Below are 24542 nucleotides of genomic sequence, written 5' to 3'. Positions count from 1 at the left end.
TAGATATTGTAAAACACATACATAACATATTTATTTATTTACAATTATTTCGTCATTCATTATTTTATGTGCTCAGAACAATCAAGCTAATCACTCTTTCCATGTAGTTATAAACAGACTCAGATGGGTAAAATTGGTTGTAGATGTGCTAACATCAAATTATTATGTGTGTAAATTGTAAACAACAAATAGGATGCAAATAGCGTTGTCCTTGCCTGCTTCTTGTTTGTCTCTTGAACGATTGACAGACCCTGATTGGACAAGAAGCTTGTCCGTTTTCTCTGCAGGCGGAGCTTGTGGAATAACAGCGCAGCTCCATCTTTGTTGGAAAAGGATTTGACAGGAGCTTTGACCTGTGTGGATGAGGAGGATCGCGACACGGAGCCGAACAAGTATGCTCCCACTCCCACTCTCACAAACTCGGATTTCTAAACTGCTTCTCGAATAGCCAAAGAGTGGTTGCACCCTGTGTGAAGGATTATTGCAACCTGCAAAAATGGCACATTTTACGCTCGCCCCGGACTGGTGAAAAACGCCGGGGAACTGATGGGAGCCACGGACTTAAATTAAATCCTCCTCGGTGAATGCCACTGAGAATCTCCTACGTGACAGAAACCGAGACCAAGTGCGGATATGGCTGACAGGACTGCTCCAAACTGCCACCTGAGACTGGAGTGGGTCTACGGATACCGGGGACACCAGTGCCGCAACAACCTCTACTACACAGCCGCCAAGGAGATCGTCTACTTCGTGGCCGGCGTGGGAGTGGTGTACAACACCCGAGAGCACAAGCAGAAATTCTACCTGGGACACAACGATGACATTATCAGGTAGAGTGCATTTCATGAAAGAGTTGCTTTTTGCATAAAAAAAAAAAAGCTGGCGTCACCTTGCATAATGCGAGGAGACGTTAAGGTGCAAATAGTAACGTGCGCGTGAATGGGTGGGGGGCTCCGATGATTTTGCTCAAGGACACTTAAGCACAGCATCCTCTATAATCATCTGTCAAAATCCTTCTGGATGATTCCATCAAATTTAGCTGGATCTGTTCAATAATTTTCCTGCTTTTAAGAGGATGTATTGGTTAAGCAAAATAAATGCATGGAATTTGAATATTTTATAGATGAGTAATATTTGAATTTAATTGTGAAGAATTTGCTCTTCCGATTTTCTCACCATTTCATCTAAAGCAATTGTCAGATGTTTTAATTTGACTTTCAGAACACCCTAGATCTACAGTAGCTTATCTATATGTAGATGTCTATCAATCAATTGAACTTGTAAGCTTGTTCAACTCAATGTATTTTCCATCCACTTTGTCAAAAAGTCATTGTGAACTTATAACACACATTATCCAAATGGTAGGAAAGTGGTTCGATAGGTTGAGGGTTTAACACTGTTTTTTTTTCTTTTGTTGAGTTTGCACGGTCTCCCCTTGATTACCCTGAACAAAATAAGGAAAAGCAGTTTGCGATGGGCTAGCAAACAGTCAGTCGCCATAAGCTTATTAATTTAGCATTGTTCATCCATCTAGGGTAAAGCTTTTACATTCATTTAAGCCATTATGTCATCAATGAGACTTGGGTGTGGTCGTTGAAAATGAATTTCAATAAAACCCTAAGAGGAGCTGTTTCAAAACAATAAAAACAAAAACAAACAAGCACTTGCCCCAAAATACTCATATATAATGATTAACAATAAACATCCAATCATTGCATAATTTTTTTATTTACAGCTTTATGGCTTTCAATGGATTGCATAAAAACTGAAGCGAGCCCCTGAGAAAAAGGGCCTGCATTTGTCTTCCACAAACTCAGAGTATGTTGTCATCAAACATTGAGGCACCTGCTTTTTGATCAAATGATGATATTCGCGGCTTTCCCAGCATGCCACACGACAATAACATGTGTCCAACGCTCCAGTGCTCGTGTTGATGTACGTGCGTGTTGGCCTGGAGATAACTAGCACTATATACTGTACTCTGTCGTTCCTCAGCTGGGCTCCTGCTCCATTATTCATTGGACTATAGCGATACCAAACGCTTGCTGCCTTGTGGGCGAAGGAACTCACACGGGTGGTGACTGAGTGAAAAGTGTGAATTTGCAGTGGCGGTAGAAGCAAACATGTTGGACTGGGAAAATAAAAGTTTCTTTATATTACCTCGTATACATAAGTTTACAACATCACTTCAGCATTTAAAATCCCCAAGCATCACAGAAACGACAGTTTTAGACGTAAATCAATCTCCTGAAGTTTATTTTCAACATCATTCTAAAAGGAGGACACAATATAACAATGCCAAAACAAGTGTGTCAAGGACTCGGACTCTGGGAAACAAAAACGACATTCATCAGACTTTTCTTTGCAGGCAAAAAAAATACATCTCTTCTTTTATTGGTGGATGGGAAACTAAAAGTTTCGTTGTGCCCTGAACAATTTAGTGTTGTTTACAAATCTCTTCCCATGCTTAATTTTATTTTATTTTATTTTATTTTATTTTATTTTATTTTATTTTATTTTATTTTATTTTATTTTATTATCACTCATGTGTTTTTGGATGACCCCACCCGAAAATGCCAAATCAAGCATTTCTCCTTCAGTCTTTTGTTTATTTAGTTGTCTCCGGATCAATGAGTTTTCTCCTACTGGTTTTAACTTCTACTTATATATTTTTATTTTAATCTCCCTCTCTCTGTTTTTAGTTTTAAGTACCTAGTGCACAGGCAGGTGTCTCAGATGAAGTTTGGTGGGCAGATGGATTAAAATGTGGAAAAATCCCATACATATCCCCAGAAATGGTTTAATCCTGACCTCCTTTTAAAATCACATGAAGGCAAAAGCAGACAAAGCCAAACATTGCTGGAGAATGTGACTCAGTGTTTTGCTTTCATTTGTGCTTGGATGTCACAAAGTGACGGTGTTGTCCTAAAGTGGATCAATAAATAAATGTCTGGGTGATTGATTGTGCCATGTGTCTGTCGGGCTCAGAATCACCTTTCTGTGCACAACTGGAGTGTAATCCTGGAGGTTTTATTGATGCAAGATTTATATGCATATGCAAAGTAGCTGCATCAAACAAAGTAAATCAGAGCTTCAGAGCATTTTCCGCTTCAAGCTGTTCCATGGACAGTAGGGACATGAGTAGTCTCATGTTTGGGGGCAAAGGAATGCATTTGCATGCAATTAAAAGTGCTTTTTTCTTGTGAGTTTATCCTAACGTACTTTGTAACTTTTAAGGTTGAAGGGAAGGATGCTGCTCTTTTGTTTAGAAACCATTTTCCTCTTAAAAAAAAAAAAAAACATTGCCATTAAATATTAAAATATATTAAAATAATATGTTACATTTTCACTGTGTTTATATTTTCCAATCAAATAAAATAGCAAAGGCGACACGACGAGCCACTTATGTTCGTTATTCTGCTGAAGTGAGAATGATGCTGCATCGCAAAGCTTCCTCTAGTGCGCTAGTTTTTTCTTAGCAATACATTTGCAAGGAAATGAATCAAAACTGGATTTCTTCTTTCAGAGACTCTTCAGGTTCCGTGCTCACCTTTCCCTGATTTTACCGCATCTTATTGTTCCAGTCATTTGTCTCGGTGTCTGAATCTTATTTTTAGCAGCGTGGCTCTGATTATGTAATTTTATAAAGAAGTGAGCTGAGAAACAATGCCAGGTGGGTTGAGAGGTTCTACAAAGAAGTAAAGAACAAGAAGTGCTGGGTGATAGATCAAATCGCATCATCTCACCCAGCTTTAACCTCTTTGGAATGTTCCACCTCTTTTAATAGAATAGTAAATCAAACAAAAGTGGAATTAAAAATAGCTCATGATGTGAACGATAAAGCGCAAGAGTAGGTTGAGTAAAGATATAAAAAAAAAAAATCTTGAGCTGGTTTGTACTGACTATCTACCTCGTCAGCTGTTCTCCCTTGTACATTCTGTCAGGTCTGTTTCTAAATTCTAAACATTCTGTAGGGCTCTTGGCTAAACAGTCATTCTGATTACAATGGATACAGGCCACGAGGAAGAAAGCAAAAGGATGAATTGCCCAGTGAATCTGGAACGTGACCGGCGGCTGCTAAAAGCTTGGGTGGGGCGGGCGGATGGGTGGATGGATGGTGAGAAAGCTTTCTGCAGCATGCTGTTGCTCAGCTGTAGACCAGGAGTGCTTCAAGTTGGGACAATTATGTAAGAGCATATGCCTGGTTACACGAGGAACCCCCCCCCCTGGATAAAATTGGCTAGGTGAATGTGATTGTTCAGTATGTTGGACAGCAAAGCACTGTGCAAAAAGTCATCACTAGCTTAGTTAGTGGCCAACTTTTCACACCGTCATTGAGTTGAAAGTGAAGCCGCACTGCTGTCACTGTGGCATTTTAAATTGTGTTAGCATCAAACTAGCTGAGACTAAGCTATGTGTTTGTAAGACGAGTTAGGTATTCGGTTAACTATGCAATTCCTGTAATTGTTTTTTTGTTTTGACCACTTCAGGCAAACAGATATTGACTCTTTATGAAGAACTGTTTGTTATCGGCTAAACTGGCCTTCCCTTGCATGTGAAGAGTAAAAATATACATAAATAAAATAATAGTGATTATATTCAGTTATTTTCCATTTAAATTCTCTGGTCTGTCCGTACTTTACATCGATGTTCTTTTTTGATTCAATAATGTCAATGATTTCCCCATTAAATTTATAAGGGATGAGCGAGCCTTATTTCAAGGTATCGGCACTTGCGACGAAAGTCGATACCGGTATTGGCTGCTCTTTTGTGGCCATTTTACGATCAGAAATTCATTTTAAGGATAATTGTTGATAGGATAGGATAATGGTGGCCCAAGAATTTTTTTTTTTCTCAGCGCTGTTTTAACAAATGAGACGATATGATTCATGAGACTGAAACTGACTGCTTCTCGGCAGTCCCTTTGAACATCCTGCAGGCACACATTAAACTAGGTTATGTATGTATGTGTGTGTGTGCATGTGTGTACGTACACGCACATTTGTGTTAAGTCATCCATGTCACCTCATCAAGCTGCCCCTCTCCTTCGCCGTTCAGCCCCAACACAGCTCTAATGTGTTCATCTCATCACAGTAGTTTCCGCTGGAAGGTGAATCCGTCTCTCGCTTGCTCGCAGCACACACAGACAAACAACAAGCACGCAAAATGGCTCTGCTAATAGTTTTGTTTTCTTTTCTCCCGATTTCTTTACAGTTTAGCTCTACATCCCGAGCGTGTGTTGGTGGCCACGGGGCAGGTGGGCAAGGAGCCGTACATCTGCGTGTGGGACTCCTACACTGTGCAGACGGTGTCCATCCTCAAAGATGCCCACAGTCATGGCGTTGCCTGCTTGGCCTTTGACCTTGAAGGACAGGTACAGTTGGGAAATTATTATGACATGAATATATAAAGTGAGATTTCACTTGGATTTGGCCATCCGTTTTCTATATGGTAGATTTATTAGGTAGCTTATAATGGACAAAAATTAAATTAGATTTATTTAAAGTACTTTTGCCTACCTATGTGCATATAGTTGTGTCAAAATAAATTTCATCGAGATCTAATGCATATCAGAAGGTGAAATTGAAGAGGTTTGTCTCTGGACTTGATTTTTTCCTCTCAATTTCTTGATTTGAATAGGTGCCAAATGTTTTTAACCTTGGCAGAGGACCGTGCTCATTTTTTTTTTTGCTACAGTATGCTGTCAGAGTGTCAAAAAGGCTGAGCGCAGATAATCTTCGTTGAAGGACGAATCACAACTCATTTTAAATGACAGTGATTACGACTGCAGTTTTGTCTGCAAAGCTGCACTCAAGCATGTTACAATTATGAGACAATGACAAGTGTAATTACACGAAGACCAAAAAATGATAGACTTTGCTATAACATTGATTTAACATAAAAAAAAACTATTGAGAAATAAAAGTCTTTTACGCCCTAGGAAACAATTTCATGATTTTTACCTCTGCGTGTCTCTCATGCAAAAACGCTTGTCGTCAAGTTATACCTCCTGCATTTTGCCGTGAGAAATAACCCCATGTTCTTTTCCTGCATGGCTAACTAGCTGTGGATTTAGATATAAAGTGACAGTATTTAAAGCAGGAGGAAGCTGCGTCGCTTCCCGGCGAGGTCCTTTTATTCATCGCTCGGTATTCAAAAGAAGTCAAGACCATCCCGAGGGAACCGGCGTCGCGATTAGCCGGTCCAAATATAAAAGCAATTAAAAAATGTGGACAGACGTCTTCTCAGTGTGGCGCTAACCAGAGGAAACATGAAATGGTTGTTGTGATATTTCTGGAGCCACCAGTAAACTCTTCACCCTGGAGCCTTGCTGGAAAATAGGAATGTCCTTTTGAAAATGGTGTGATTGTGTTTGGAATTACACGGCACATGTTTTAAGAGAATGGTTGAAATATTGTTAGTGGATCAAAATGGACATCCCCTGCCATGCAAAGCAGGCAGCGGAGTGTATTTCCATAAGAGCGGGCGGCTATGTTCACTTCTGCTCGGCTGCTCCTGCCTACTCACTCGGTTCACTATAGGAGACTCCTCCAGCAAAAAAAACACTCCAGTGAGCTCACTGGAAACGCCAAAGGCCGGACAACTGTTCTGCTCTGCTCTGTTAGCCATTATTATTATTCGCCTTTTTTATTGTGGCCTGCCATGCCAGAGTGGAGGTAACCGAGCCGAGCAGCTTTGGATCACAAACTGTAACGCGTTTATTTTATGTGATGTGTATTTCTGTCTGCAGTGCTTGGTGTCCGTTGGTTTGGACTCTAAAAACACAATCTGCGTGTGGGACTGGAGGAGAGGGAAGGTTCTGGCTGCGGCGCCGGGTCATACAGACAGGGTAAATAAAGAGCCTTTTTTAGCTAATCAAAAGGGATTTTTTTTCAAATGGTGATGATGACACTACTGTTGTTTTTGAATCCAACCCACACAGTGTAACACAGTCCACTCAAACGCTCTCCTTTCATTTATCCGCTTCAAATCCGACAAGCAAAATAAGAGATTCAAGAATCAGCGCTCAATATGTGTCATGTTGAGAGTCCATCTCTGATGTGTCTATCGCCTTCTCCTCCCCTGCAGATATTTGACATATCTTGGGATTTGTACCAGCCCAACAAGCTCGTAAGCTGTGGAGTCAAACACATCAAGGTAAAAGTGCTCCGTGAGCTTACCGCATTATTTTTTTTTTGCATCACAATGCGAGTTTAATGTCGATTTGGGCTCCATCTAGATCTCTCAGATGACTCACTCAAATTTGCAGCAATGTCGAGAGAAAAGAATGTTGTCTTTGGATGATGCTTCATTGCGCTTTTCACAGCTATCCAAAATACAAGCTGCAGCTGCTCTAGCATCCTGCCAAAACGATAGAGGCAATTAAAATATCAATACGGGCATTGAAATGACAATGTTTGCCACTTCTACTATACCAGAAATATAAATGTGCTGCATTTGACCTCCTGCATATGTTAAGTATAACATCCCTCATCTCAATCTCATCTGCGTTGAACTCTTCCTACTACTGCCATGGCACAGAAACCTCCGCCGGCTACCCCCCCCCCCCCCCTCCTCTTCACAATGCCAGCTTAGTCCTCTCCCTCCTCCTTCCTCCCTCTACACTGGTTTCCCCATGGCAAGGCAATCCAGCAATTGTCCCATATAATTCCCCAGCTTTTACCCTGCAGACCATGTGACATCTGCTCCCTGGCCCTGCGTTTGCTCAGTGATTATAGCACTCAGAGCATCCAGGAGATTTACTGGCAGTAATCCACTCACTCGTGGGCTGAGGGAAACACAACTTCTGTGACAGATACCAGGGCTGTGGACAACCTACTCGTTTTTACAGACACACACGGAGTCTATTGTTTAGCCTTTTTGTGTGTTGGTTTGGTCAAAATATCTCAAGGTTGAACCTCCCAAAAAAATTCCTTTATAAACAAAACAATACTCTCTTTAGAAGACATGGATGAGGATGATGAATGAATGAATCTTTATTTCGAAGATGATTTAAAGAATCAAAAACAACAAACAATATACATCACTGTTCGAAAAGGAGTAGGAATTAATTTAATTAATATTTATCTTAGCATAATTAGCTATACCACAGTAAACTACAGCCAGAATAATTAACATTGTTCAATCAATAACTCGTAGACGGCCTTGAATCCAATTTGGTTGTGTGACTTGATGGACTGATATAAAAGACTTGACTGATGTGAACTCAGTATTGTAAAAGAAACCATTTAGGTGGTAATTATAGAAAACTGAATTGCAAGAGACATTGAGATGTCAAAATAGTCTTGGAAATGAAGTGTTTTTTATGCACCGATGTGAATCGCCACAGGATTGAGTTTGACTCAATGCGGATGGACAAGAACTGTGCGAAAACTACCTTGCAGCAACGCTCGTCTACTCTTTCCGAGTGCTCTTTGCTGACCCTCGCTCGCGTAGCACTTAACACTCTGACATGGCTCAGGGTTACTGTAGTGTGACAGAAAGAAGGTGGCCCCGCTGCTGAAGTGCATTCCCCTCCATGGTACCGTATTTTCCGGACTATAAGGCGCACCTAAAAACCTCCAATTTTCTCAAAAGCCGACAGTGCGCCTTATAGTCCGGTGCGCCTTATATATGGACCAAATGGAGAATGATGGATGGTTGTAACTTTAACTTTTAAAGTTTACTGATCTATCTGACTGTTTTGTTTTGTACTTATTAAAGTAAGCTTTACATGTTTATTTTGTGCGTTGTGTGATATTAACATTATTGATATATTGTTATTGTTTTCACTATTTCAAGTTATTATATTGTGATTGCATTAATGGTGCACCTTATAGTCCAGTGCACCTTATATATGGACAAAGTTTTAAAATGGGCCATTCATCGAAGGTGGGCCTTATAGTCCGGAAAATACGGTAATTACAATAAGAACATTGTCTTCGATTGTAGAGCGGATATTCCAGTCTTATGTTGCCATAAATAAATATTCTTGAATTGTTTAGTAGAAATGAATTGTTTTAGCTGTGGCAGCAGATTTTTTTCGCCACCACTCATTTCCACTTTCCCACATTGCCCCACTGAATTTTCTGCTTCTGTCGCCGTCCTCATCGTAACCCCTCTTCGTCTCCACTCAGCAATTCAAATAGCAAAGGGATTAGCCCCTGCCCGACTCTCGCTGCCTTATCGGTTGTGGGCAGCGAGGGCTGTGCAGTCACGCTGCATCCATCCTTGCAACCCATGTCGCGTGCTGAAGTACAATCCCATCCCACCTTCTTCAGAGCTACTCCTACTTTGTTGCCCCTTGTTAACATGACATCTTTATCATTCAGGAGGCAAATTGTGATTTTCCCTATGTCAGTCAGGTTCTTTTCATCAAGTCGATTTGTCACCCAGTTAAACGTCGCTAGACTATTAATAAACCGACACATGGATCAATATTAGCCTGCTGGCGATGAGTGTGTCTCCCCGTGCCGCCAGTCGTGTCTCAGCATTTGAGAAGCTCATTTTGATCTTATCTCTATGCAGACAGAGCGCCTCCCTTTTAGCTCTCACCGCCTCTCTTTGATGGATTTAGCCCTCAGACGAGGCTTCGCCCATGCATCCCAATGACCTTGCTTATAAATAATAAGCATGCTGGTGTCTGTGAGAGTGCGCCTGTGTCTGTGCATGTTGATCAGATAGTTAGAACACCAACGTGTGTTCTTTCACGGTGCTGTGCACGTGCGAGTCGAACCATGCTGATTTTCTGATTTGCTCATTTTCTCTTGTACCCAAACACTCAGTTATTGTCCACTTGCTGTGTCACAACAGGATTACGGGAAGGATTATTAGCCGCCGCCACCTTTCACTCTTTTCTGTGTGTGTAGTTCTGGAGCTTATGCGGCAACGCTCTCACGCCCAAACGTGGAGTTTTCGGCAAGACTGGGGATCTCCAAACCATCCTGTGCCTGGCTTGCGCCAAGGATGAGGTCACGTATTCCGGTGCCTTGAACGGCGACATCTACGTGTGGAAAGGGATCAATCTGATGAGGACTGTGCAAGGGGCGCATGGGGTAAGTTGAAACTACATTAAATGACAATAAAATCAATTAAAATACACAGCATAGGTGGAAATGCACATGCTTGCTTGATTCGGCTCAATAGTGAAGGATCAGTCTTTTTCTGCGTAGGATTAAATTATATCTATGGGATCAACAGCTTTGTTAGGGAATGTGGGGGAGGGGATAATAACGACAGTACATTTTTTGTACCACCAAATATTTTACTGGGAGTGCAACAATATCGATAAAGGCAAACAACTAAAAGCCGTAGTAACAAGGTGTGTTGCTGCAAAGGCAACCAGCCGCCCTTGCTTCTGTCATAGCTCATTTCTCGTCCACTAACAGCCTGTCATTTCCTCCAGTCAGGGATTTTCAGCATGAACGCTTGCGAAGAGGGTTTTGCCACCGGGGGACGAGATGGTTGCGTCCGCCTGTGGGATCTCAACTTCAAACCAATTACTGTCATTGATCTCAGGGAAACGGAGCAAGGATATAAAGGTGATGTCAAATAGCCGTCAATCAGTAAAGGTCACAGGGTAAATTAGGTTCATCTCACCAAGTGGCATATCTACACCATGCTGCTTTAGTCATTCTGTTTTTTTGTTCTTCCTACTAATACGCCCTTTCTTTTTTCTTCCATTTGCTTTATTTTGTGTATCTTGGATAACAGTAGCTAGAAGCGAAAATAGCAGAGGTGGGTAATGAGGGCGGATTTAACAGCTGTCTTGTTTGTAGCCGTCCCCGTATTGTTCTCTTGTGCTTAGTGAATTTGTTTTACGACATATTTTTAGAGATCAAATACATACCGCATATGCTCCCTTCATCCAGCGACTTATTAGCTTGGCAACATGCCGTCGTGTATTTCTGTTCTTAGCAATTAACCACCTACCGATGGCTAATTACAAATCCTGTCTTCCATGTTGTGTCCCGGAATGCAAATGAGAAAATACTTGGACTGTATGATATTGATATTTTCACCGTATGTGTGTGTCTAGGGCTGTCTGTCCGTAGTGTTTGCTGGCGGGGAGACCACATCCTGGTGGGCACGCAAGACAGTGAGATCTTCGAGGTGGTGGTCCACGACCGCAACAAGCCTTTCCTTATCATGCAGGGTCACTGTGAGGGCGAGCTGTGGGCGTTGGCCGTGCACCCCACCAAGCCTCTTGCTATGACAGGCAGTGACGACCGCTCAGTCAGGTGAGTTGTAATATTATACGTATCAATAGTCTGCACAAACCCACTTTTGCCAACAGTTAATAATTTAGGTCTATAACATCAATGCATAATTAAGTATGCTAGAGTTGTTTAGTTAATTTTTTTTTTGCTCCTCCACAAGGATCTGGAGCCTTATCGATCATGCATTAATAGCTCGCTGTAACATGGAGGAGCCGATCCGCTGTGCCGCTGTCAGCACTGATGGCATTCATTTAGCCTTGGGAATGAAGGATGGCTCGTTCACCGTTCTCCGAGTCAGGCAAGTATACAATTCAATAAAAGACTGTGTCAATTTTTTATGTCTGACCATTTAGGCTTTATTGAAGATTTTTTTTTATGGCCCTACAGAGATATGACAGAAGTGGTCCACATCAAGGACAGGAAAGAGGCTATCCATGAGCTGAAGTATTCCCCCGATGGTGCCCATTTGGCTGTCGGCTCCAATGACAACTCAGTGGACATTTATGGTGTTGTGCAGAGGTACAAGAAAGTAGGAGAGTGCATTGGCTCCAACAGCTTCATCACGCACATGGACTGGTCTACGGACAGCAAGTTCCTCCAGTCGAACGATGGCAGCGGCAGGAGACTCTTTTATAGGATGCCAAGTATGTTTTAGTAGCTTCCTTATTCAAGCTGCAAAGTTTATTTCTCGTGGTATAATATTTGTGTCGTTTGTTCAGGTGGTAAGGAGGTGACCAATAGGGAGGAGCTAAAGTTGGTTCAGTGGGCATCATGGACATGTGTGCTGGGCCCTGAGGTCAACGGAATCTGGCCCAAATATTCTTCTGTCAATGATATTAACTCAGTGGATGCTAACTTCAACAATCAAGTCTTAGTAACAGCCGATGACTACGGATTAGTCAAACTTCTACGATACCCGTGTATAAAAAAAGGTAAAGAAAATATCCATCATTCGTATCGCCTTGTTGAATTTACGTTCTATTTTTCTTTATTTTAGGTGCAAAATGTAAAAAATATTTAGGTCACTCGGCTCATATTACCAATGTAAGATGGTCACATGACTACCAGTGGGTGATAAGCATCGGTGGAGCGGATCATTCGGTCTTCCAATGGAAGTTTGTTCCAGAGAGAAAGTCCAAAGAAGTTCTGCATATTGCACCACAAGGTCCGACTCTTTTCAACTTCCACAATTCTTCCCCATTCCATCACATTTAAACACATCCATTCAATATGAATGAGAGTTGGATTGTATAATTGCATTGTCATCGCCAAGTCATTATTTTTCCACAGACAGAGTGCAGCTGAGCTCTCTATAATTAAAACACACCCTGAGTGTCTTTGCTTTTCATTTTCTTAATGGACCTTGTGAGAAGCTTTTCTTAACTCCAAGTCCAGTTTATTGCCATTACTTGGCTGAGCATCAGTGTGCAGCATCAGCATCCTGAAACAGCTTTCTGCTTAATATGATGGCTTTTCACGTTTATTCGAATAGCACAGTTTTGATTTTTCTTACCGGTGAGGTATACTCAAACTATGTTTCCATTGTTAGAGACTTTGGCAGACTCCAACAGCGAAGAGTCAGACTCTGATCAGTCAGATGTGCCTGAGATGGACTCGGAAATCGAGCAGGAGACTCAGCTTACGTATAGAAGACAGGTTTGTAATGAACTCCGACGCCATCCATTTTGACCGTATTAAGCACACGTGCTCCCGTTTCAGGTTTATAAAGAAGACCTACCTCAGCTCAAAGAGCAGTGCAAAGAGAAAGATCGAGCAATCGCGTTGAAGAAGAGAGAGCGAGCGCCTGGGAGTGGATTGAAGCTGCATTTTATTCATGGGTGAGATTTTACTTTAATATGGCCAATTAGAAACAAATTGTTTTTGTCTAAAATGTGTATTTATTTTAATTTCCACAGCTACAGGGGCTATGATTGCAGAAGTAATTTGTTCTATACCCAGACCGGTGAAATTGTCTACCATGTGGCCGCTGTTGGGATCGTTTACAACAGACAGCAGAACACCCAAAGGTTCTACATGGGCCACGATGACGATATTCTCTGTCTGGCCATCCATCCCCTCAAGGACTTTGTAGCAACAGGCCAGGTATGCGGAGAGACGATTGCATTGCTTGTTCTCTAGTCTGTACTTTCAAATGCAACAGAGAAACTTCAATTGACGGCTTATGGTTGTCCAGGTTGGTCGAGATTCCTGCATCCATATATGGGACCCAGAAACATTGAAACCGATGTCTGTGTTGAAGGGTTTTCACCAGCTTGGAGTGTGCTCTTTGGACTTTTCAGGTAATGAATCACTGCCTCAAAATATTCTTTTCCATGGAATTTAAGATCCAGTACACCCTCGTGAGGATAAGCGGTTTGGTAGATGGCTGGATATTAAGTTGGTATATGTTATGTTATGTTATGTTATGTTATGTTATGTTATGTTATGTTAGGTTAGGTTAGGTTGTTATGTTATGTTATGTTATGTTATGTTATGTTATGTTATGTTATGTTATGTTATGTTATGTTATGTTATGTTATGTTATGTTATGTTATGTTATGTTATGTTATGTTATGTTATGTTATGTTATGTTATGTTATGTTATGTTATGCTGTTAGGAATGCATGCATGTCGATCAAGCACCCACAATTTCTTTAAGAATAAAAATTAATTAACCAATCAGACAATGTGTACGCAAAATATGTCCGCTTGCTAACAGGGTAGACAGTGACAGGGTGGAATTTTTTTTTCCTTAATGTTAGCATTTATTAAGTGGAAGGAAAAGCATCGTTTAGCAATTTGAATGTATTAGCATGCAAACTGTTTACTGGTATTAATCACCTCACTTGAGTTCCACCAGGTTTTCTATATCCTGCTAACAAGGTGGACATTTTAACACTGCCATGATTTATGTCTTGATTTCCACTCCACAGCGGATGGCAAGCGCTTGGCCTCAGTGGGCTTGGATGACAATCACACCATTGTGCTTTGGGACTGGAGAAAAGGGGAAAAGCTCTCAGCTATGTGGTGAGTGATGCTCCTGACATTGTTTACAATCATGCCGCAATCCGGAAACAGAAAGAGCTCTGACAGTGCTTTGTGTTAATTTTAAAGATTATTAGAGCTTCTCTCTTTAAATATGGACATGAATAAATGTGGATTCAATTGGAACCACTTAGGAAATGCATGGATGACAGTGTGATTCATGGTTCGCAGAAGGGGAGAAAGGGAATTGCCTTTTAGATTAAGGGGCTGCTCCACTGCGACACTTAAGCCTGCCAAGGTTTGAATAGTTTGAGTATGCCCCAAGGCTCCAGCTGTATCCATAATGAATGAGAATTACTTTCAGTGCTCGTCTTCTCGAGTGCGTGATATGTCAGATTTTATTTTATTTTCATATTTCCATGATACTACTAAAACGTTTTGCAAATGTGATCATTTGTCCCAATAGCAATTACATAACCACAGTGCGGGAAATATTTTACTGGAAAAACATCTCAAAATATCTTTTTTTAAATTTTTTTTATTTGTTGCTCAGCCCACTTGATGTTCATATTTAGTCTCAACTCAATTTAAACCGACCCTGACGGGTTTGGAGCATTGCATGTTGTTTGCAACTCAAAGTGCAGAGACAGCTTGGAGCACCACTAATCTGCTTTGCAGACCTTGGTGGAGGCTGTGCAATGCAATGGTGAGGAAAAGGGCCTGAGAGTAGTCTTCAGATGGGAGACAAAGAGTGGGTGTGGGAGGATGAGGCTTCAGGGTATACCATGAAGAAGATGGGCAAGGAATGGCAAAAATGGATTCAATAAATTGTACTTTAACTTCATCGTAAGACAAAAATAGATTCTATTAATCTATCCATCGAGTTTTATAGACTGCCTTGTTGTCACCCCCATGGGCAATTTAAGTAGATTTGTCAAACTCAATTTTGTCAAGGGCTACATCAGGGTTACTCAAACCATATAAATGTAAAATCACATTATTATTTAATAGCTTCATCACATTATATACAACAAACTGATCGATTAAGAGTAACTACTTATCGCTGATATTTAATTTTATTTATGTGCCCTGCAAAATTAATTGTCATTTTTGTAGCATCAAAACATTGAAACATTTGAGATGTGGAAATGCGCGAATAATTGTCTCTGTATATAAATAAGTATATGAATTAGTTGAAAGTTTTGAAATGAAATGTGTGCATCCCGTTTAATTTTACTGCCATGTTCGTCAACAGGATTACACAAAATTAAAGGAGTAATTTGCATAAATCTGAAGGAGGGCACAGGAAGAGCACATTTTATGTACAATGTAAAATTCGGAACACATCCAGTCGGCTTCATTAATTATAAACCATGTTCTGTTTTCAGTGGAAGCAAAGACAAGATCTTTGTCGTGAAAATAAATCCCTACCTACCTGACAAGCTCATCACCGCCGGTGTAAAACATATGAAGTTTTGGCACAAAGCTGGTAAGAGTTTATTAATGCTGACAAGCGGCCGTGATAACGAGCTGAAATCTGTCTTCCGAGCGATCCATCTTACAGCGTCTACGCTCGCTCTCTCAGGTGGTGGACTAATTGGGCGCAAGGGGAGCATGGGCAAGACGGAGACGATGATGTGCGCTGCCTACGGTTGGTCGGAGGAGATGGTCTTCTCGGGCACGTGCACGGGTGATATTTGCATCTGGAGGGACATGTTCTTGATGAAGACCGTCAAAGCCCACGACGGCCCCGTCTTCAGCATGCACGCTCTGGAAAAGGTAATAACTGCACATTAGAGCAATTTCAAATAATAAACCGGCCATTAATAATCTTCCTAGGGGGTGCGCTGTGATATTAATTTGATGTCTACTACTGACATGTTCATTCAGCTTTGAATATGTCATTACACAATCTCTGCAGGGATTCGTGACCGGAGGGAAGGATGGTATAGTCGCACTCTGGGATGACACGTTTGAAAGATGCCTCAAGACTTATGCCATCAAGAGGGCGGTACTAGCTCCAGGCTCCAAGGGTAATATGATCATTGGTATCCTTTCTCTCCAAACACACAATGGGTCTAGCCGAAAGGAATTCTTCTCGTGGTCTAGCGTGACTTTTCAATTCCGCAGGCTTGCTTCTGGAAGACAACCCATCCATACGTGCCATTTCTCTGGGCCACGGCCACATTCTTGTGGGAACGAAGAATGGAGAGATTTTGGAGGTGGACAAAAGTGGGCCCATTACTCTGCTGGTCCAGGTGAGATGGCAAAGCTAATATTTCTTCCAAACACCATTGAAGGGGTCACCAAGCTACTTCTTTGGTTAAGATTTAATGCAACTAGCTATTTGTTCGAAACACACTTCACAGTAATTATCACAATAATTATAAACAATCATCTAACAAGGTAAAAAACAGTTACTGTAATATCAATATGCAACACTTTTTATTTTTAAATAAATCTCTGCACGTGTTTTCAATTTCAAATCACTTATACAACATTCCCAGGAAATCACAATGTCCAGAGGCAGCAATGGCTGTATTGTTATTTGGGTTCACACATACAAAGCTAAAAAAAAAAATCCTTCCATGTTACCGTGCTGCCGGCGGTATTTTACACAGCCCAAGGGGATTCCTATTGACGAAAATAAATCGTAGCTATAAAGACTCGATCGTTAATATTCCGAAGTGGCTCGGCTCTGTCTCTGAGTGAGGCCCCCGTTGTCTTTAGGTTGTCGGAGTGGTATTGATCGCCCGTTTTAAACGCTTTACAATTACGACTGTATTCTGGCTAATGGGATCAATCAATCAGGGAAGAGTCAAGTAAAGGTCGATCACATCTTTGTCAGAATTGAAGTAGCGTTCTTTCAGGTGGTTTGAAGCCTTTCCTTTATTGAACCTCACCGTATATCTCGTACTATACACCTACAAATATTCAAGTGTTATGTTTTGTTATGCAGGGTCACATGGAAGGTGAAGTCTGGGGTCTCGCCACCCATCCCCATCTCCCCTTGTGTGCTACTGTCAGTGATGACAGAACGCTGCGCATATGGGACCTCTCCCCCAGTCACTGCATGTTGGCAGTGCGCAAGCTCAGGAAAGGTGAACCTCTTTTTCGTCACAACCCGACAAAACGTGCATCGGTCCCAGGTCATTAACAAACACCCTTCACAGGTGGCCGCTGTTGCTGCTTCTCCCCTGACGGCAAAGCCTTGGCGGTGGGTCTCAACGACGGCAGCTTTCTCATCGTCAATGCAGATACTTTGGAAGACCTTGTGTCCTTCCATCACCGCAAGGACATCATCACGGACATTAAATTTTCTCCAGGTTTGTGGCTCCTTTGTGACTGACAAAAAAAACGTCAATTCGTGACTTTTTCTTCCCTCTGTTCAGTTTCTGGCAAGTACCTTGCGGTGGCATCAGCAGACACATTTGTGGATATTTACAATGTGATGAACAGCAAACGGGTTGGAGTATGCAAAGGGTGCCTCAACTCCATCACCCACTTGGATTGGGATAGGAGAGGTAAACATCTTATTTACTGTAAATGACCCTTGTGCTGTCTTGTAATAACTGTCAAACCATGGTGGCCCCCGTGGGTGCTTTCATTCCCAGGGAAACTACTTCAAGTCAATACCAGTGCCAAAGAGCAGTTTTTCTTCGAGGCGCCTCGAGGCAAGAGGCAGACTATCCCGGTCACTGAGGTAAGCTGGGAGAAGAAACATGGCGGCGTCTGAAGCAGAACATGATGTAATGCATAGGTGTCAAACTCAAGGCCCGGGGGCCAGATACGGCCCGCCATATCATGTTATGTGGCCCGCAAAGACAGATTGTGCATCAAATTCGTGTGTCATTGCCAGAATTGCAAATTGTCTTCACTTTAAAAAAAAAAATAGTGATATTGCTTGCAATTCTTATTACCATTTGTTAAAATATTTGAAGTTTTTACTAGTCTCTAATTTCAAAGCTCGTTATTGATCACTTTGTTTTGTAGCCTACACCGTATTAGAAGACGTTGACAATCATAACGGCCCTCCGAGGGAAACTATGATTATGATGCGGCCCGCGACAAAAAAAAAAAGAGTTTGACGCCCCTGATGTAATGCATACTTGTATGTCTTAGGTGGAGAAGGTCGACTGGTGTTCGTGGACCTGTGTCCTCGGTACCTCTGTTGAAGGCATCTGGCCTGTGATCGGCGAGGTGACAGAGGTGACCTCCGCTTGTCTTAGTCATGAGAAGAAGGTGCTCGCCACAGGAGACGATTTAGGATACATCAAACTTTTCAGATACCCCGTTAAAGTAAGAGACGATGCTCGACGCACAGGATACTGTACTGTGGCAAGTTGCTGAGATATGTTTCATTCCTAGGGCAAGTATGCAAAGTTCAAACAGTATGTGGCACACAGCACGCATGTTACAAATGTGCGGTGGAGCCACGAGGACAGTCTATTGGTGACGGCTGGCGGCGGGGATACGTGCCTCATGATCTGGGCCCATGAGTCCGAGACCCACAGGGAGCTCAGACAGTGTGACAGCGAGGAGTCAGACATCGAGAGTGAAGACGATGGAGGTGCGAGAGCAGCTTCTTTGGGAAATTTCCCGGCTGTCGGTATCTCTCGCTCACTCGTGCTTTTCTTCAGGTTATGATAGTGATGTCACAAAAGAGAATGAGATCAACTATACCATCAAGGCCTTATCCACCAACATGCGCCCCATGACTGGTGTAAAACCCCACCTGCAATTGAAAGAGCCTTCTGTGGATGAGAGGTAATTTCAAGTTTTCAACATATAAAAGGAAAAAAAATCTTCTTTTGTTGACGTCCTTTTCTTACCTACAACTTCAGCTCTATACTTTGACCTTTAAAATAACTTGCGCCTCATCTGCTCTTCTGCCTTGTATTCTGTCATTGCCCTGATTCCTTCTTTCATTCCATCTGAAGACAAGGTGTGGTCAGGTAAGATTGTAAGTTTTATTTTGGGGGGAAATTGCATCCAAGATAAATCCTCAGCAGTGGTGATGATGATTTATTTTTTACAACCTCAACCTAGCATATCGCTGAATCTATCATATAAAAATATGTTTCAGATAGAACAAACTATTCAACCTACAATGCTTCAGAACGATAATGTGCCTTAAAATAACAGAAATCATGCGATGTTTTTATTGCAATCAAAATAAATTTGCTTTTCTGGAAGAACTAAAATGGTACGATGTAGGCATAGAGACTCCACAAGGCAGCAGATGTCCTCGAAATGGACTTTGGTTGTCATGGTTACAACATGGTGCTGACTTCTTTGTTTTACGTTCCTCAGTGGCTGAGGTGTTTTTTTGAAGTGCATATCCAGTGAGCAGCATCAGTGAGTACCATGTAAAACATTTGAAGTAATTCTTGTTTTTTTTTTCTATTGCTGCCATGCAGAGGTTCCAGGTAAGCAAATTGTTATTTTTACAAATGTGTACAGAGAGCTGTCTATTTTGTGTACTGTTGTGCATCATCACTATTGCAATCAGTAATAAGCGGCTGTGTGTTTTTCAGACCTCCTGTTAGCAGAGCCCTGCCACTGCCCGAGAAGCTGCAGACCAACAATGTCGGCAAAAAGAAGAGACCCATTGACGTAAGAGTGACTTCATTTATGTCACTATAAATATATATCAATAAAAATGCTCTTAACTTGACGTAATTTCATTAGAAGATTTGTGAGCTGCTCCGACAACCTCTCTTTTAAATCCAACGATAATTTCAGCTATGAGCTGGCCGTCGACGTCGTCATGGCAACCACTTTTCTGACTTTCTGATTGCCTGCTTTGACTTTCTCCGCAGGACCTGGTGTTGGATCTGGTGTTCGGTTACCGTGGCAACGACTGTCGCAATAACGTGCATTACCTGAATGAAGGGGCGGACATCATTTACCACACGGCCTCGGTTGGCATCGTGCTCAACTTGACCACCTGTAGGCTTTACCGATGTTATTTTTTATGACGCTGTCGCCAGAATAACATTATATTCTCTTGCAGCCTGCCAAAGTTTCTATGTTGAACACAGCGATGACATTCTGTGCCTGACAATCAATCAACATCCGAAATTCCCCAACGTGGTGGCAACTGGCCAAGTAGGTATGTTTGTGAGACGTCAGCAGCTGCTCGCTCCTCTTTCCTATTTTTCGAATCTTTCCCACTCCCCGAAATATAAAATGTAACCAGAGTGCTATTGAGTGTCTTTTGAAAACACGCTTATAAAAGTAATGTAATCAATCAAAATAATTTTCTGTCCTTTTAGGTGACACTGGTGATATGTCAGGTAAGTGTAAAAAATGTGCCTGAAGGTTTGAAAAGAACAAATCTACATTGTCATCACGCTCTGTCGCTCACTCAGCCACGTCTCCGTCGATTCACGTGTGGGACGCTATGACCAAGCAGACGTTATCGGTACTGCGCTGTTTCCATTCTGGAGGCGTGTGCTCCGTCAGCTTCAGCGCCACGGGCAAGCTTCTTCTGTCTGTGGGCCTGGACTCGGAACACACCATCACCATCTGGAAGTGGCAGGAAGGTAGAAAATTGAGAAAATCCCTCTGACTGTCCTCGGTTCACCTTATGTGACCTCTGGACTTTTTCTCCCAGGTGCCAAAGTGGCCAGTCGGATGGGTCACACGCAGAGAATCTTCGTGACTGAGTTCCGTCCAGACTCGGACACTCTTTTTGTTTCAGTGGGAATCAAACACGTGCGCTTCTGGACACTAGCCGGGCGAGCTTTGCTTAGCAAGAAAGGAGTGCTGAGCTCCATCGAGGACGCCCGAATGCAAACCATGCTGTCTGTCGCTTTTGGAGCGGTAAGTGCCTTCAAATCGTTGTCAATCTGCATGAAGTTGGCTCGCTGTTGATCTCAGAAAGTATTTGTGTTTAAACGCTGCTTTTGCTATCTAATTTGTCTTGAATGAAATGCTGCTGAAGTTTGTGCATTGCTTGCTCTGCTGTCTTAGACCACTAGACTAGTGCAGATTTGTTTTCTTTTCAGAATAACTTAACATTTACAGGTACCATAAGTGGAGATGTATGTGTGTGGAAAGATCACATTCTTGTAAGGATAGTGGCCAAAGCTCACACGGGCCCCGTGTTCACCATGTACACAACCTTGAGAGATGGCCTCATTGTCACTGGAGGCAAGGAAAGGCCGTAAGTTACACGTCGTTACGCATTTTTGGCAAGTCGCCCAGTTTTATTGGAACTGTTTGCTTTTACAGGTCAAAGGAAGGAGGAGCTCTCAAGCTCTGGGATCAGGAGTTGAAACGATGCCGAGCTTTTCGATTAGAAACCGGACAGGTTATTGATTGTGTGCGGTCTGTCTGCAGAGGAAAGGTAGCTATGGAAAACAGAATGCTTGAGCAAAGAGCCCTTCGTCATTGGAATTTTTTTATCCTCTTTTTCCTTATCAGGGTAAAATCCTGGTTGGAACCAGGAATGCAGAGATCATTGAGGTCGGGGAGAAGAATGCGGCATGCAATATTTTAGTGAACGGTCACATGGACGGGCCAATTTGGGGATTGGGGACACATCCGACTAGAGATGTCTTTCTGTCTGCTGCGGAGGATGGGACCGTTCGACTATGGGACATTCCGGAGAAGGTCAGTCCTGTCATAAATTAATTAAAAGTCAAACCATCCAAATTTAATTGGATTTAAATTGAACATGAAGTTGAGTCCGACTGTAGCTGTTCATCCTATCTTTTCAAACGGTGACATAAATTAAGCTTCAGTCTGTAAAATCCATAATGATTGATTCTTAAGGCACTTGTTTGACTTCTGGATCAACAGAAGATGCTGAATAAGGTGAACTTAGGTCACCCGGCATGCACCATCAGCTACAGTCCTGAGGGAGACATGGTGGCCATCGGCATGAAGAACGGAGAGTTCATCATCCTGCTGGTTGCGTCTCTCAAAATCTGGGGCAAGAAAAGAGACCGCCGTTCCTCTATCCAGGATATTAGGTGAGATCAGTAGAAAAAAAAAGGTTTGAAGTGATAAGTCGGTCAAGAACTTTGTCTCGCTTGTAGGTTCAGTCCAGATTCCCGCTACCTGGCCGTCGGCTCTTGCGAAAGCGCCGTGGACTTCTACGACCTGTCACTCGGGCCGCAGTTAAACCGCATCAACTGTTGCCGGGACATCCCCAGCTTCGTCATGCAGATGGACTTCTCTGCGGACAGCATGTACATCCAAGTGAGGAACACTCAGCAGTGCGAAGAACCTATCCGTCCCGGGCCCGGTCCACTTTATAATCCTACTTTGACTTTTTTGAATTAGGTATCCACTGGTGCTTACAAGAGGCTGGTGTATGAGGTGCCGTCGGGGAAGCAGATCACGGAGCAAACCCACATTGACAGAATTACCTGGGCCACCTGGACCAGGTCAGAGAAGAATCACGCTAAAATATTTGTGGTTAACTAGTCACACATTTGCCTTTTACATTTTTGTTTCCTGTTGATCTATTTATTGTTTTTGTGCTTTTTTTTATGGAACGTAATAAGATTCCACAACATGAGGCCAAATGTTTTTGTTTTTTTTAAATTGCTGAGTGGTCTTTCTTCACTGTGTCCAGCGTCCTCGGCGACGAGGTGGTCGGCATCTGGTCGCGGAACACAGACAAAGCAGACGTCACCTGCGCCTGCGTGTCCCACTCAGGCCTTAACGTCGTCACAGGCGATGACTTTGGAATGGTCAAACTCTTTGACTTTCCATGTCCGGAGAAGTTTGTAAGTACCTTCAATCCTGCTTCTTATGTTCATTGTTAAAATTGTACCTATAACACATTCTAGTGGCTATTTTTATTTCAGGCAAAACATAAACGCTTTTTGGGCCATTCGGCTCACTTGACAAATATTCGCATCACAAATGGAGACCGCTTTGTGGTGAGCGCTGGTGGAGATGACCGAAGGTATGACTTCAAATCCTAATTCTCCAACAAATCCTAATTCTCCAACAATAAAATGTCAAAATTGTCCGATGTGTATTTTTGTAGCCTCTTTGTGTGGAGGTGTGTCCACGCCCCCCATTGAAGGTGACATCCTAACCAACTGGCTTGTCGCCTCCCGCCGTGTCTCTCCAGTCAAGCGTAAAAGCTGCATTTAAAAAAAAAGCAGGAGCAGGCCTGGCGGGCCCCAACGTGAGGAATAAGTGTGACGCTAACTTACTGCCTCAAAACTTGGTGCATGCACATGTGCACATTATGGTGTGAATTGTGAACAAAAGTGGCATGCATTCAGACCAACTCACAACATAATTTAAATAAATTTAAAGTTCATTTTATATGTACTTATTCACTGAAGTAGTGGTCCCATTTGGAACATTTGATGTTAAACCACTCATCTTGGCCACGTTAAAAAAAAAAAAAAAAAAAGTAAGCTTGCAAGAGAGCAAATTACCACAGACTGAAGAAACGGAGCCTAAAACTTCAAAAAGACAGATGCGTTTAAAAAACTGATTTAAGGGATGATTTTGTGGGATGAGTACCGTATTTTCCGGACTATAAGGCGCACTGGACTATAAACCGCACCATTAATGAATCATGTCCGATTTTTTATCTAAATCAAATCATTCTCCATTTTATCTTTTTTATTTCAACTTCAGACGCAACAAATTACTTTATAATCACAAAAGAATGATCCATAGCCTTTTTGATTCATGATTAGTAGTCTTCAGCGGGCCACTTATGATTGATTTCATGACACAATGCTTCGGGCCAGTTTAAATGTAGGAATTTGGTCCATATATAAGGCGCACCGGACTATAAGGCGCACTGTCGGCTTTTGAGAAAATTTTAGGTTTTTAGGTGCGCCTTATAGTCTGGAAAATACGGTAATCTTATCCCAAAGTTGAAGGCCTATTGTTTACTAACAATGCCATTTAAAAAAAAAAATACTTGTAGCAATCTCGATTCGCCTTAATGTACGTGTTATGCTTATGAGGGTTTTTGTTTTTTTTCATTTTGGATCACATGGTCATTTGTATGTGTGTTGTTTCTTTTTACTGGTAACTCCAAATTGTGTGGCCTTCCTCCTGAATGTAACATCCACTGTTATGTTCTGGATGTCAGCATGCCAAAGCAGACTATGCACTGTACACCCGACCCAGTCACTGTGTCACCCTGATGGTTCATTTCCGTGCTTGTGTTGTGGTACTGGTGGTTGTTATTGACTGGTTAATCCCACTCATGACTTGTTAATGAGTGCAGATGTGTTTAGTGTTTGTTCGCGGGTGTGCATGGAAGACGATCTGTCTGGAACACCCTTCTCCTCCTTACCCCGGAAAAGAAAATAGCTGTAACTTGATGTTCTAAAATGAATGCAC

General features: G+C 42.1%; 1 protein-coding gene across 7 annotated transcripts; it reads left to right on the top strand.

The window, feature by feature from the left end:
* Positions 1-329: 329 nt before the first annotated feature.
* eml5 (EMAP like 5) lies at positions 330-23846 on the top strand. Of its 7 annotated transcripts, XM_037241824.1 has the most exons (45): positions 330-830; positions 5215-5374; positions 6752-6850; positions 7090-7158; positions 9870-10055; positions 10406-10541; positions 10714-10737; positions 11039-11240; positions 11380-11517; positions 11607-11863; positions 11939-12151; positions 12217-12384; positions 12769-12875; positions 12939-13057; positions 13136-13322; positions 13414-13519; positions 14153-14246; positions 15593-15693; positions 15790-15983; positions 16126-16237; positions 16335-16462; positions 17164-17305; positions 17378-17530; positions 17597-17728; positions 17819-17907; positions 18327-18503; positions 18573-18774; positions 18845-18971; positions 19145-19159; positions 19625-19633; positions 19742-19820; positions 20027-20156; positions 20221-20319; positions 20483-20503; positions 20579-20752; positions 20824-21032; positions 21218-21375; positions 21444-21558; positions 21636-21824; positions 22014-22186; positions 22253-22415; positions 22500-22603; positions 22795-22948; positions 23030-23130; positions 23215-23846. In XM_037241824.1, the coding sequence occupies exons 1-45, from the start codon at positions 634-636 to the stop codon at positions 23249-23251; spliced, it is 5949 nt and encodes a 1982-aa protein (XP_037097719.1). In that variant the 5' UTR covers positions 330-633; the 3' UTR covers positions 23252-23846. The 7 variants fall into 7 exon arrangements, with proteins under 7 accessions (XP_037097719.1, XP_037097722.1, XP_037097720.1 ...); XM_037241827.1 differs by lacking the exon at positions 10714-10737; XM_037241825.1 differs by lacking the exon at positions 19625-19633.
* Positions 23847-24542: the final 696 nt, after the last annotated feature.

The sequence above is a fragment of the Syngnathus acus genome, chromosome 22 (genome assembly GCF_901709675.1).
Source record: "Syngnathus acus chromosome 22, fSynAcu1.2, whole genome shotgun sequence".
In the NCBI taxonomy this organism is placed as follows: domain Eukaryota; kingdom Metazoa; phylum Chordata; class Actinopteri; order Syngnathiformes; family Syngnathidae; genus Syngnathus; species Syngnathus acus.
The sequence above is the reverse complement of the archived record's forward strand: the minus strand, read 5'-3'. Positions and strand labels throughout refer to the sequence as shown.